The 12,159-nt window shown below is 40.7% G+C and overlaps 1 protein-coding gene across 10 annotated transcripts in view; it reads right to left on the reverse strand.

Annotated features, from left to right (window-relative positions):
• The window catches only part of DOCK9 (dedicator of cytokinesis 9), a 207,448-nt gene that overhangs the window by 23,661 nt on the left and 171,628 nt on the right, over positions 1-12,159 (reverse strand). For 9 of the 10 annotated variants that reach the window (XM_008578478.1, XM_008578466.1, XM_008578449.1 and 6 more), the window contains exons 42-45: positions 10,884-10,997; positions 10,548-10,763; positions 9,043-9,100; positions 6,537-6,643 (exon numbers count right to left, since the gene is read on the reverse strand). In XM_008578478.1, coding sequence (XP_008576700.1) covers positions 6,537-6,643; positions 9,043-9,100; positions 10,548-10,763; positions 10,884-10,997 — 495 coding nt within the window. Of the gene's footprint in view, positions 1-6,536; positions 6,644-8,043; positions 8,122-9,042; positions 9,101-10,547; positions 10,764-10,883; positions 10,998-12,159 lie in introns of all 10 variants that reach the window. The other variant, XM_008578491.1, reaches the window with a different exon arrangement.

The raw sequence follows: 12,159 nt of genomic DNA on the forward strand, positions 1-12,159 counted from the left end.
ATATATATATATATATATATATATATATATATATATATATATGATACATGTACTATACGATATAGATAACTGAGTTCATTATGAAAAAACCTGTTATATTTGGTACTAAAAATTGAACCTCAACTAGGGACACTCCCCAGAATGGCTGGGGAATGGGAAAGTTTGATAAAGTAAATAGAGCTTAGTAAATATTATAAAATAAGTATCACAATTTGATGGTTATCAAGAATTCAGAAATAACATCATCAACTTTTATACTCTACTGAACATTATTTTATCTTCTTTTCTGATTCAGGAGGTATTCAGGATCTGTAGTTTATCAGTCTAAATATCACTTATTGTTGTAAAGAAATGGAAATATATTCTATAAAAAGCAGAGTTAGTACAGATTTTACCCAATAGCAAACTAAAAATGGCTTTTCATAAAAAAAAGCTAAGTCCTAAAAGGAAAAAAAAAAAGATAAGTTCTTCTCATGAAAGTAGAGCATCAATTACTGAACACCAAAGCTTAATTTGGTAAGATAAATTATTCAAGTTAATGTAAACTCTACACCTAGATGTTTACAGCTGGTGCATCAAGTAACAATTATATGACTAGAAATAACCAATAATCATAGTTAAGTTTGAGAGGCCATATGTCAATACATAATTATAGTCATAAAAACTAAGACTCAGTAACTAAACATTGGAGCACATGTAAATAATATTCCCAGAAGAAATTCTAGTTATTAATTTACTTTGAATTCTCAGCAATCAATGTACCTAAAAACGAGAACTAATCCAGACAATGGTCAGATAGTAATAATCTTGAAAGTTCGCTGTACAGAATACCTGATGGTTTTACCACCTTGTTTAAAATTTAAATGCCAAGATACTTTTTCTAAATTGTTGACATATGCAAAAAACTGTAATAACTGGTTGAGAAAAGAAAAAAACTCAATGAACTTTATGCATCTGGAAAACATACACATGGATGAATTTAAAGAAAATTACATTAAGTGAAATAAGCCAGGCACAGAGAGAGAAATACCACACCCTCACTCATTAGTGGGAGCTGAAAGAAGAAAAAAGAAAAAGAAAAAGAAAAGAAAAGACATACATACATATATACATACCACAATAAAATGTTGAACTTTCAGAAGGAGAAAACAGACCTATAGTTACTGGAGGTGGGAAACTGGGAGGGAGAGGGAGGTTAGGAAGTAATAGGGTAAGGGACACAAAGAATAATTATGATTTGTAACGATTAATATTCTAAAGATACTGATTTGATCATCACATACGGTACACAAATACTGATAGTCAACTCTGTACCCCATAAATATGAAATATGTATAATAATAAAAGATAAATTTATAAAAGGAGGACAAATAAAAAAAGGAAAGAAAGAAAAACCAGAAACAAAAAGATTTCAGTGCACCAAGTTCATAAGCTATTGAAGAAGCTTTTAAAATGTAATTAGCCAGTCTCATTTTTAAGTGCGCCACACTGATGCAATTCAAGACAGTGAGCATCTGTTTGTGGAAACAGCACACTGACGCTGTGCATGTGCGTGTGTGCATGCATGTGTGTACGTATGTGCATGGGCATGCATGAACATGCTAGTATGAGCCTGTGTTTGCGCAGGGTATTTTAAAACTCTTTGTTTAGATGCCATTTGCTCCAGTTTAAGACTGATTAATTTAATTAGCCCTACTTATGAAGCTAGATGTTGTCTCTATTGTCTACAATTTGGGAATTACTGTAAACGTGTGAGCTGGCTTGGGCAACAGCATACCATCATAGCATAATTCACATTTCTATTAGACCATCGTTTCTCAACAGTTGAGGACCATTCGCATCAGAATAATAACCTGGGACACTTGTTAAAATACAGATTCCTGGGCCCCACACTCACCCAACTGAATCCAGGAATTGGGGTAAGAATGGGAATCTACATTTGTAACGGGAATCCAAGTAATTCCTAAGCACACTAAAGTTGGAGGGAACCTGCACTAGGTGAGCCTCTCCGAGGCAAGTGTACCTCACTTATATATCCCCAAGCCAAGCACACAACACAGAGCTAGTCTACGGAATGAATCAACAGATGTCAATATAGACATTTCCAGGTCACAAAGAACTCGGACAACTCCTCATTTGTATTCTCAGGGACCATGGTTGAGGTGTTCCTCCTCAGTGGGAAGAAGGCATCAGAAGCACAGAGTCTGCTGTGGCAGGGACAACATCCTGCTCACCCCCCAGTCTCTAGCACCCAATCCAGTGCCAAGGATGCCCAGTAAGTATTTGCAAAATGAAGCCAGGCAATATGTTCTGGTATCAGGCCAAGGGAGAAAAGTTACACACGTTTCACTGGCCAAGTTCCCTAGTCACTACTACTACTGTTTTGGAGAATCATTATAATAGTAAGGATACACTCTGTAACTTCCATGGTTCTAAGAGCACTCTCAGTCAAGGAAAAGTGGTTAGGTGGCACTACAGGGTTACAATAGCCAAGCTTGGATAAAATGTAAACAGTAATCACTGAATGTGTTCTGTTGATACCTCTGTCTTCTGGGATGTTCTATGGACATAAACATTTGTCTGTTACTAGCAGTTTCTGAGTAGAAACAATTTTGGCTAAGAAAAGCCAGAGATTTGCCTGGTTAAATTCATATAATGTTTATTATACTCAGTGGTGATTCTGTAATGGTGAGAGTTGCTCTGTAAAATAGTTTAGTGTGCTAGATACAGTCAAATCTTGTTATCTGAAGAAATAATGCTCTATAAAGTCACTGAATACCAAATTAGTGAATACTGGCACGCTTCCTAAGGAAAATGTATAGGATTAAGTTCCTGCAACCCTCTGGTTACATTTTCATCAATTGATCAATATATAATCTTGTTTCATGTGTGTTTCTTTTTAAAGAATATTGTTGATTCATTAATACTAAATGACCAACAGCACTAGAACTCATGCCTGAATAAAGATTATGTAACACACGGAAGGCACATCGCAGAGTTCTTACACTTCGGAACCCTAGACGGCACATCAGCACTATACCTGGGGCCATTTTAAATGGCAAAATTTCCAACAAAACCCACAAAAATGTGAAAAACATGGCAGTAAACAGACCATGGAAAGGCTACATATTCGTAGTATGACAGCTGAAACAAGAAGGCAGAGTGTGACTTTGCTTCACCTCTGCTGGGAACATGTGCTGAGGGGCTCAAGTTTGTTGCTGCTGTGCCCATATTCTGAATGAGTGCAGAAGCGCCACGAGTATTGATTTTGGGGTTACAAAGACATTTTAGCAAATAGGCAAATCATGAGGATTGACTGTAATTTCCACTTTCCCTTCTAGGTCCCCTCTTGGCCTTGTTCTCCCTTACTCTGTCCTCTGGGTGCCGACACATCAGAACTGCTGGCCTGCATGCTGGGCCCCCTGTCCTCTGGCTCCTGGCCGAGTTCAGCCCCTGGCAGGTCCCAGCAGAAAACTGGAGGGCAGGAGGAGAGTGAAGGTGGGGATACTTGCTCCCTCCCTCCCGGCCAGGGTGCTATGCCTGAGTCCTTACTAAATCTCCCAGTTTCTGTCAGGTGTCCCCTCTACCTGGTTTCTCTCTCTCTCCCCCTTTACCCCTTAAGGTTAAGGGGTGAAATCTAGCAGCTGCTAGCCTTGGGGGTGCTGCAACATTCTTTGTTAGTTTCCCTAAACCCTCTCTGAACTTTTAAAAACATTCCCTTTATGAGAACTTCTTCAATTTCCCAAGCATGGCGCCTATGTCTTTCTAGGACTCTGGTACTGTATCAGTTAATGGTGGAGGATCTCAAAAATACATGGGCCACTGGAATTGTGACACCATAGGAAACTCAGAATTTTTCAATTTACACAGGCTCAGACGTGTGAAACAAAATTGTAAATAGGAATTGGACGTCTTTTTCATCAAAAGCAGCTCAGAGGGAGTCTGCTCTTCAGATCAGAGTTAGGAAAGGTGGAATTGGTACCAACAAAAACTCATCTAAGGCTTGCTGCTAAGAAAATTGTGTATTTTTAGGTAGCTCTCCTAGAAAAATTCATTTTAGGAGAGCAACTAAGATATTTAATTATATCTAATAATGCAGATTAAAAGGGCATTGGTTTTTATTAAACAATTTTTATTAAAAATATACATTATTTCTTGTCAGCTTTTCCCAAATCGCCTTCCTCTCTGGCAGTGATTTTCATCTTTCTTTTTTTCTTGAAACATCCTGGTAGCCAACACAAAAATATACGTGTCAATTTCTGTTTTCCTGTCTTTTAGAATGCATGTTATTCTTTGCACTCCCTGTTAGTTTCAATCTGGACGTGCAGGTCTTGCTCAGGACTTTATAACCCCGCTGTGCTACACGTTAAACATTACAGATCGTCTTGTACTATGAGCCCTGTTAAAAATTTATGCTTCAAGGACAGGGTGGCAGATCCATATTCTGAGAATTGCTGATAAAGCGATCCTTGTCACATGCTTAGTAATCGCTTAGAGGGGGTGCCATTCACAGACATCCCTGACAATGTCTGCACTTGACTTCACGGGCTAATTCCTTAGGCTCTAGTGACCATTTCTGCCTATTACTAAGTCAGATGAGCAAACTTGAGCTTCATTTTATTATTCCTGTGGGATAGGTTACTGGGAAGTGTTTACTCTCAAAGCTTTAATTGTTCTTGGCATCATTGCTTTCTTTATCTAATTCCAAACAGAATGGTTACCTCTGGAGATCTGACATGGCACAGGGGTGCAAATGTGATTTCTGCAAGGAGACAATGTAGTCATGCCTCTTCCCAGGGAAAAACCCAGTCAAAATCCACCATGAAGGGAGTTTAAAGCCCACAGCATGTGGGCCTTGTTTCCTCTATGACAGGTTCCATGCTTGAGAGTAAAAAGTAAAAAATTAGCACCTGCACAGGCATTTGGAGACAGAGATACAGCAGAATTGTTAATGCCAAGTAATAACCAACCTGATTTTTTTCCCCCTAGGATACTTGGAAAATTTTATTTATTGCGGTTAAAATTATTTTAATGTTTAAACGTGAAGTGCACTCAATGTATTATCCTTTCTTATCATGTTTAATTTTTAATTTTAAAGGCGAGTTGGGACTAGACAGTTTACAACAGGGGTTCTTAAACTTTTTTAGCTTAAGATCCATTTATATATCTTAAAAATTATCGAGGACCCCAAAGAACTTTTGTTTATATGGACATTCTCACTCCATAGTTACAATATTAGAAATGGAAAAAAATGTAAAGTGATTTATTAATTTAATTAAAACGATAAACCTATGACATGTTTTAACAAAAATACCATTTTTCAGTGAAAAACTAATAGCATTTTCAAAAAAAGAAAGAGAGAAGAGTAGCACTGTTTTACATTTTTGCAACTCTCCTTGCTGTCTGAGTTTGTAGGAGAAACTGGGATTCTCATACCTTCTGCATTCAATATGTCTGATATGTTGTTTGGGTTGATGTACGAGCTCCAGCCTCACACAGACATTCAGTTGGAAAAGTAAAGGCCTCAAAGATTTCCTGAAAGGGCTCCAAGACCACACTTTGAGAAATACTGATTTATGGACTGGTTAATGTCATGGAGAATGTTTGTAATGGGCCCTCCTTACTGGCATGAAAATGGTTAAAAGCCATAATATTGACTGTATGCCACCACACCATGGTCCTATGAGTCAAGATAAAACAAGTAAAACAGGCAGAAGATATTTACTCCTTTCTCTGTTCTTTCTCTCCACATGGACAACTTCATCTTTCCTTAAAAGATGGGCAAGATTAAAGAGCTTCCCCATGACTGTTTCATTCTGCTCTGGGTTGTGGGGAGGCCGGGACACATGAAGAATGCTTCTGGCAGATATTAACAGAAAAGGAAATACAGTGCATGCAAGCAGAAAATTGGCATTTATTCAGATTTCTAGCTTTATCTTAAAACTCTCTAGTTGCAGATAAGTGGCTACAAGGCTATCTATCACATTTTGGCAAGAAACTTGCAGAAATTGCTACAGTGATCTCATGTCAAACTTTCTGGTCGCTGTGGAGTGTTGAGTGTCTCTGTGGAGGGATAGGACGTACCTCAGAACCTGGGCCCACAAGCGGGAGCAGGAACTGGGGCCCTAAACAACTACTCTGGCCACATGCCAGTCTGGCCTCTCACAGGGCTGCACCACGGGGGAGCTGTCCAGTGCTGGAGACACTAATTTAAAAGTCAGATTATAACAGCAATAAAATTCAAGAACCAGAGAAATGAATTGCTAGAGAGAATGAGACACTATATGGTCCATATATTAGACCTTTTAGCAGCCTCACTTCATCATGAACCAGCCCCTTAAGCCCTCTTTTTAGAGTAAAGGAGGCATTCCTAGAAAGGGGGATAGCAGAAGCTGCTGCTGCTTTGTTTCAGTTGTCTGGAGCCATTTTAGTTAGAGCTGAGCAGGGAGGAAAGCCCTGGGGTGAGTCCCCAGCAGGGCAGAGAGCAGGCTCCAAGACGCCATGCACTGAGAAATCTGCTGGCATCGGGCACTCACCTCATTGAAGTGGACATCCTGCATTCCCACGTCTTCCATCATGGATGCCTCCTCATCGATGTTGGGGGTGATGACCCTGAAGGCCGTGCACCCTTGTCTAAACATGCCTACGAATGGAGAGAGCAGGGGTGAGAGTCAGAGTCAGTAACCTGAACATGGGGACCCTCGAGGCTTTCTCCTGCCCCGTGTGTCTCTGTGTTGAATGAAATAACCAATTCTGAAGCCTCTGCTGGGTCAGGCCAGCACTCACATGGGAACTGGGGCCGCTGTGTGCTTTTCTTCATTCACTTCCTCACCTCCCTCACTTTTTCTTTTTCTCATCCCTTTTTTATTTTTCACCCACCTTTATTAAAATGTATGCAATCTTTAAATAAACTGTAAATAAACTGAGAAATAGATATCGAATCAAATTAATAGTAAAACAATAAAAAATGAAAATGACTTGGTAAGGTGACCCATCCTCAGATACCAAGAACAACGGAGAAGCCAAAGTCAATGAAAGAGAAATATATGACTCAAAAATAACTGTTTCCTTCAAGCTGTCATCTCACCCACCCTTGCCAGGGAATAACCCATAACTTAGACTAGAATTCCCTTCTCCTTCCTGAGGCAGTCTATGAGACCAAGATGGAACTCAACAGCCACAGCTGCGAGCTGAGAGGCTGCCTTACCTGGTTCCCACACCAGCTCCCTAGGGGGTGAGGAGAGGCCTTTACCTCCATGCAACAGAGAAAGCACGAATACTTCAGGGGCCTAGGAACTCTAATTCTCTCAGGGGAAATGGTATAAGTTTGGAGGAAGGATCAATGTCTGGGATAAGGATAAATTCCTTAAGCAATAACAACCCACTTGGGGCCTTTACTCATCTTGGGGTAACTGGGAAACAATTTAAGTCAGTTGGACAATGTCAGCTGTGCAAAATGCTCAAGTGAAGGAGGACTAGAAATGTTTGCTATTCTATTTTGAGATGCCTGTTCACAATAAAACAGAAGTCAAAATTTGAATTGAGACCTCTCACATTTTGAGGAAAAGAGGAACATAGAGTATTTTGAAATTGGGCTTTGAAAAAGTAGATCCTGAAGTCAGAGATTTTTCTGCTGCACATTAGTCCGGGTTTCCAAGCCATTCCTGGGTTATCTAGCATCTCTGCCACTGTTACAGTTGAGCCTTGCTTTTGTTATGTTGCATGGAAACAAAAGAGTCCCCAATGAAAAGCATTAATTTAGGAACTTGAGGATGCATTAATGTACAAAAAATAAAATTATAAAAGCCAACCACTCGGGTTTCAGGCTACAGAGTACATTTAAACATAGAACTCAGCTCCAGTGGAATAATAAAAATGGTGGCCAAAGTGCTTTCCTCTCAGTGCCCAGAGGAACAGAGGAAAAGAAAGGAGGGAAGGAGAGCAAAATCTGTCCATGCAAAGACAAGATGGAAAATCCTCACACCACTGATGTGAACAGAGCAGATGGGGACCCCTGGGGGCTTGGCCGACCCTCCGGCTCACCTCCCCGGCTCCTCCTCTGGCAGGTACTATGGCTGTAGGGGAAGAGGGGTGGCTCCCTCCGGAGTGCTATGTCCGCTTCTAAACATGAGGAAATGTATCACCTGATCAAAGGTCTCAACAGGAAACAGAGCTACTATTAAGTGAACATGGAGCCCTTCTTTAATTTCTTCTCTTTTGGGCTCTGATGCATGACAAACCCAGACTCCCTTAAATTCCATTCCAAATAACCAGCTTTAGCAGAAACATACATTTCATGGCCTCAGCATCTGTGACTTTATAATATTTCTCACTTTGTAAATATACCCCTCAGTCGCCCAGATCTGATGCTGCTGTACTTTAGTACTGTATGTGCAGACTATGTAAGAACCTCAGCACTGTAAAAACACACACAACTGGCTGGAGATGTGCTGATTTTGAAATGGAAATGAGCAACTGGCATTTAACCAAAAGGAACCCGTGAAAGAAATCATGGCCCCGCAACATGGGAATGAATGTATGATGCACAAATGAAGCATCAATTCTTGCCTCTCTCCTTCCACTGGGAGGCATGGTTTCTACCAGCAAAGCTGCCTTCTCATACTATAAAGCCAAGTGGGCTGCGTTCCAGAAAATGCTGTCTGATAATCTCCCATTACAACTGTCCTTTGAGTGATAAATAGTTCCAGTGGGAACTATCTTAAGGGAAAATAAAATCTTCTCAGCTCTAGATTGGCTGGTCAGGGAAACCCAGATGCAAAGCTCATTAACTAGTTTTTACAGAATGCAGCCATCAATAAGAGGTTACACAACAACATGCCATCTAACTTTTCTTTTTATTGGCATTTCTGCTGTGCCTACCAAGTCAAGCAAATGTCATGTGAGGGAATAAAGCAATGAATGTACTTCACATACACACAAATCTTCCCCACCTCTGAATCTTCCTGATGGCCCACATTTGCCTCTGCTGCTTTGTACAGTATTATATTCATTTCACAACAAAACACAGGAATAATTCCTTACCTTTCCGTGTAAGATATTCTGCCACCAGGGCTGTTACATGGACATAGCACATTGCTGCCTATAACAAAAGACATTTGCCTCAGAGCCATCCTTCATAACAGCATGTCATAACGCTCACAAACAGATGGAAATTGAATGGATGTACGTACTTATATTAGCTTTCAAGGCATCAACTAGTGTTTCTAACAGCTGATGTCTTACCTTTTAAAAAAGGTAGATCACTCATATAAACTGAAATTTTGAATTAATTGGGAATTGAGGAAAATGCCAGTAAATTTGTAAGGCTCATTTCCATTTAGAAGTATTGAATTTTAATGTAAAAGATAAAAATAGCATTTTTTCACTATACCTACTATTTCTGCATCATTTCTCTTAAAAGAATTCTTTTTCCTTTGAAAAAGACTGTTTGAAAAAAAGTCTGACTGTTTGAAAGAAAGGTGTATTCCTTCCTAGATTCTGAGAGAATGGCTCAAAATTTCAGGTGATAATATATTTTTCTCTCAACTTAAAATAAGATGAAGCTGTAATGTTTTCCAAACAGAATTCTAAATAAAAATCCTGATTCAATTTTAAATGGATAATATTATAAATACCTTAAAATGAAAAAATAAATTCTGTTCACCAAGTTGCCATGATGTTATAAAAATCAAAGACAGCTGTTAGACATGACCCCACTGTGAGGTTCTAACACACGAGGCTCTGTTGACTTCAGTTGGGTGGCTGCCACTGTGTGGTATCCTCATACAGGGCCTCACCCTGAGCTAGCCAACACACGACCACAGAGGCTGCTTGATGCCCATGTGTGAGTAAATACATGTCAATAGCAGAGCACGCACTCTGACCTGTGCCTCCCACGCAAAGAGAAGGGTCTGCTAGAGAGTTAAGAGTTATACACTGTCCAATCCTGAGAGGCAGTGTTCACGCCTTCCACCTCCCTTCCCATAGTGCATGCCAGGATGGTATACACCAAATAGGTACATGCACAGGTTTACTGAGCAAGCACACAATACCAGATATGGCTAGAGCCATGCTGTGATCTAATATTGAAACATGTCAGCTCTGTACAGAAGGAAACACTCGAATATCTACTGCATCCACAAAAGGAAATGGACTACCTCAAAAAGGAGAAAACAATATCTGGTCATTACTTTAATAACAGGAAAAATTAATTTTATCACATAACAGCTGAATTTTAGAACTAGAGAAGAGTTTTGATGCAGAAACTGATAGGTGCTTTAATTAGCAGGCAACTATACAAATATGCATATTTTAGGGGCTTTCAAACAATGTTTTTCATGACAGAAACAACTCCTTACAATTTGTTCTAAATTATTAATATGCTCAGTAACTATGAAGTCACCCTGAGCCTAATACCGTTTAAAGTATAGTGTATTTTTATTTGGTTTCTTTTGATTCATGGGACAATATTCCTCAAAATTGGCTTCTTTTGTGAGTGGGGCATAACTGTTTCTCTCAAATCTCAGACCAAGAGGCTGGCAGGCTACCTCTGAGAGATCCCCGTTTTTCACGTGGATCCTAGCCATGCTGTCGAGCCACGTCTTCCTGAGCTCAGGAGTGCTGGCGTAGGACTTGGCCAGACTGTACTGGAGGTCCACCAGCATCTCTGGGTCATTCTCATGCTCCTTCATCTGGGCAGTGGCCATCAGAACCGTGCGTATCCTTTTGGTCAAGTCCTTCACATCGGAGGCAAAGCTGGTGTGCTACAACCAAAAAGGAAGAAGGAAGGAAGGACACATGGCTTTCATCTCCTTTCTGCCTGTCCACATGCGTGCCAGGGACAGTATAAGGGGTGAAGACTAAAATGGGACTGGGCCACCCACCTTGATGAGCCGGTCACTGTTGGCACAGTTGTTGATGATAGACAAGGACTGCTGGAATCTGGTTCCCCCAATGCCAACAACATCTGCTATCAGCTGGCTAACAGAAATAATGACCTGAGAAATACAGAAATGTCAGCAAATCAATTCACCTTCAAATGACCACCCAGGTTCAGCCTGAGGATGTGCCTGAGCATGCGGAAAAGGTGGGGTGCTTCAAGCAGGAATCGCTCCAGTGCAGAAAATGAAGTCTGAGTTATTTTTTTCTCCTTTCAAGAATTATTCCAGGGCCGGCCCGGTGGCGCACTGGAAAGTGTGCTGCTTGGGAGCACGGTGGCGCTCCCGCCGAGGGTTCAGATCCCATGTGGAGACCGGTTCCCGCTCACTGGCTGAGCATGGTGCGGGCGCAACACTGAGGGTTGCGATCCCATTGCCGGTCCCCGGTACGGGCGTGACACCCAGGGTTGCGATCCCGTTACCGGTCAGTAAAAAAGACAAAAAAGGAAAAAAAAAAAAAAAAAAGAATTATTCCAGAAGATGACTTTGCTATCCTTAAAGCATTTTGTTTGCAAAGCAAAATGCTAAATCAGGAGAGTGTAGAAGATGGAGAATCAGATTAGTATCACTTGGATAGTTACTTACCTGCTACCTTCTCTAATAAAAAAGGAGACAATATCTACCTCCTTAGTTTTTGGTTTGAACTCATATGTAGTAAATATTCAGTAAGTAGACTGTCCTTTGCATTTTTGATTAGAACATGTACATATTAACTATGGAACAGTGGGTCTGTTTTTGGCCTATGAACAGCATTGCCTTTATCCAGTTGCTCTAACAAAAACATGGAGGCCATCCTTATTTCCTCTTATTCTTTTACCATACCCAGGTCTAGTCGCTAAGTACTATCAACTCAATCTCCTCTTCCTTCTAACCTCACCACCCTCTCTGTCCCAGATTTGACAATAGTCTCCCTAGCTGAGGTCTAGACTCCCCCTATCTATTCTCAATACTGGAGTCAAGGAGATCCCTCCAAATATGCAATGATTTGGATATGCAACACTGTGTCCTCCTCAACTCATTCTCACTCACATTGTTAAATCCACAATAAGGAACTTCTCCAGTTTCCATTTCCCATGGTGCATCCATAGGCTGGAACATGCTTGCCACTCTTCAACTGCTAACCCCTATTCATCCTTCACTTCTGGGAAGCCTCTCCTGGTCCCCAGGGCCCCCAGCCAGAAACCCCTCCTGGTGCTCTCAAGTTCCTCTATGACAGCACTGG

Source organism: Galeopterus variegatus, unplaced genomic scaffold (assembly GCF_000696425.1).
Source record: "Galeopterus variegatus unplaced genomic scaffold, G_variegatus-3.0.2 Scaffold74, whole genome shotgun sequence".
NCBI lineage: Eukaryota > Metazoa > Chordata > Mammalia > Dermoptera > Cynocephalidae > Galeopterus > Galeopterus variegatus.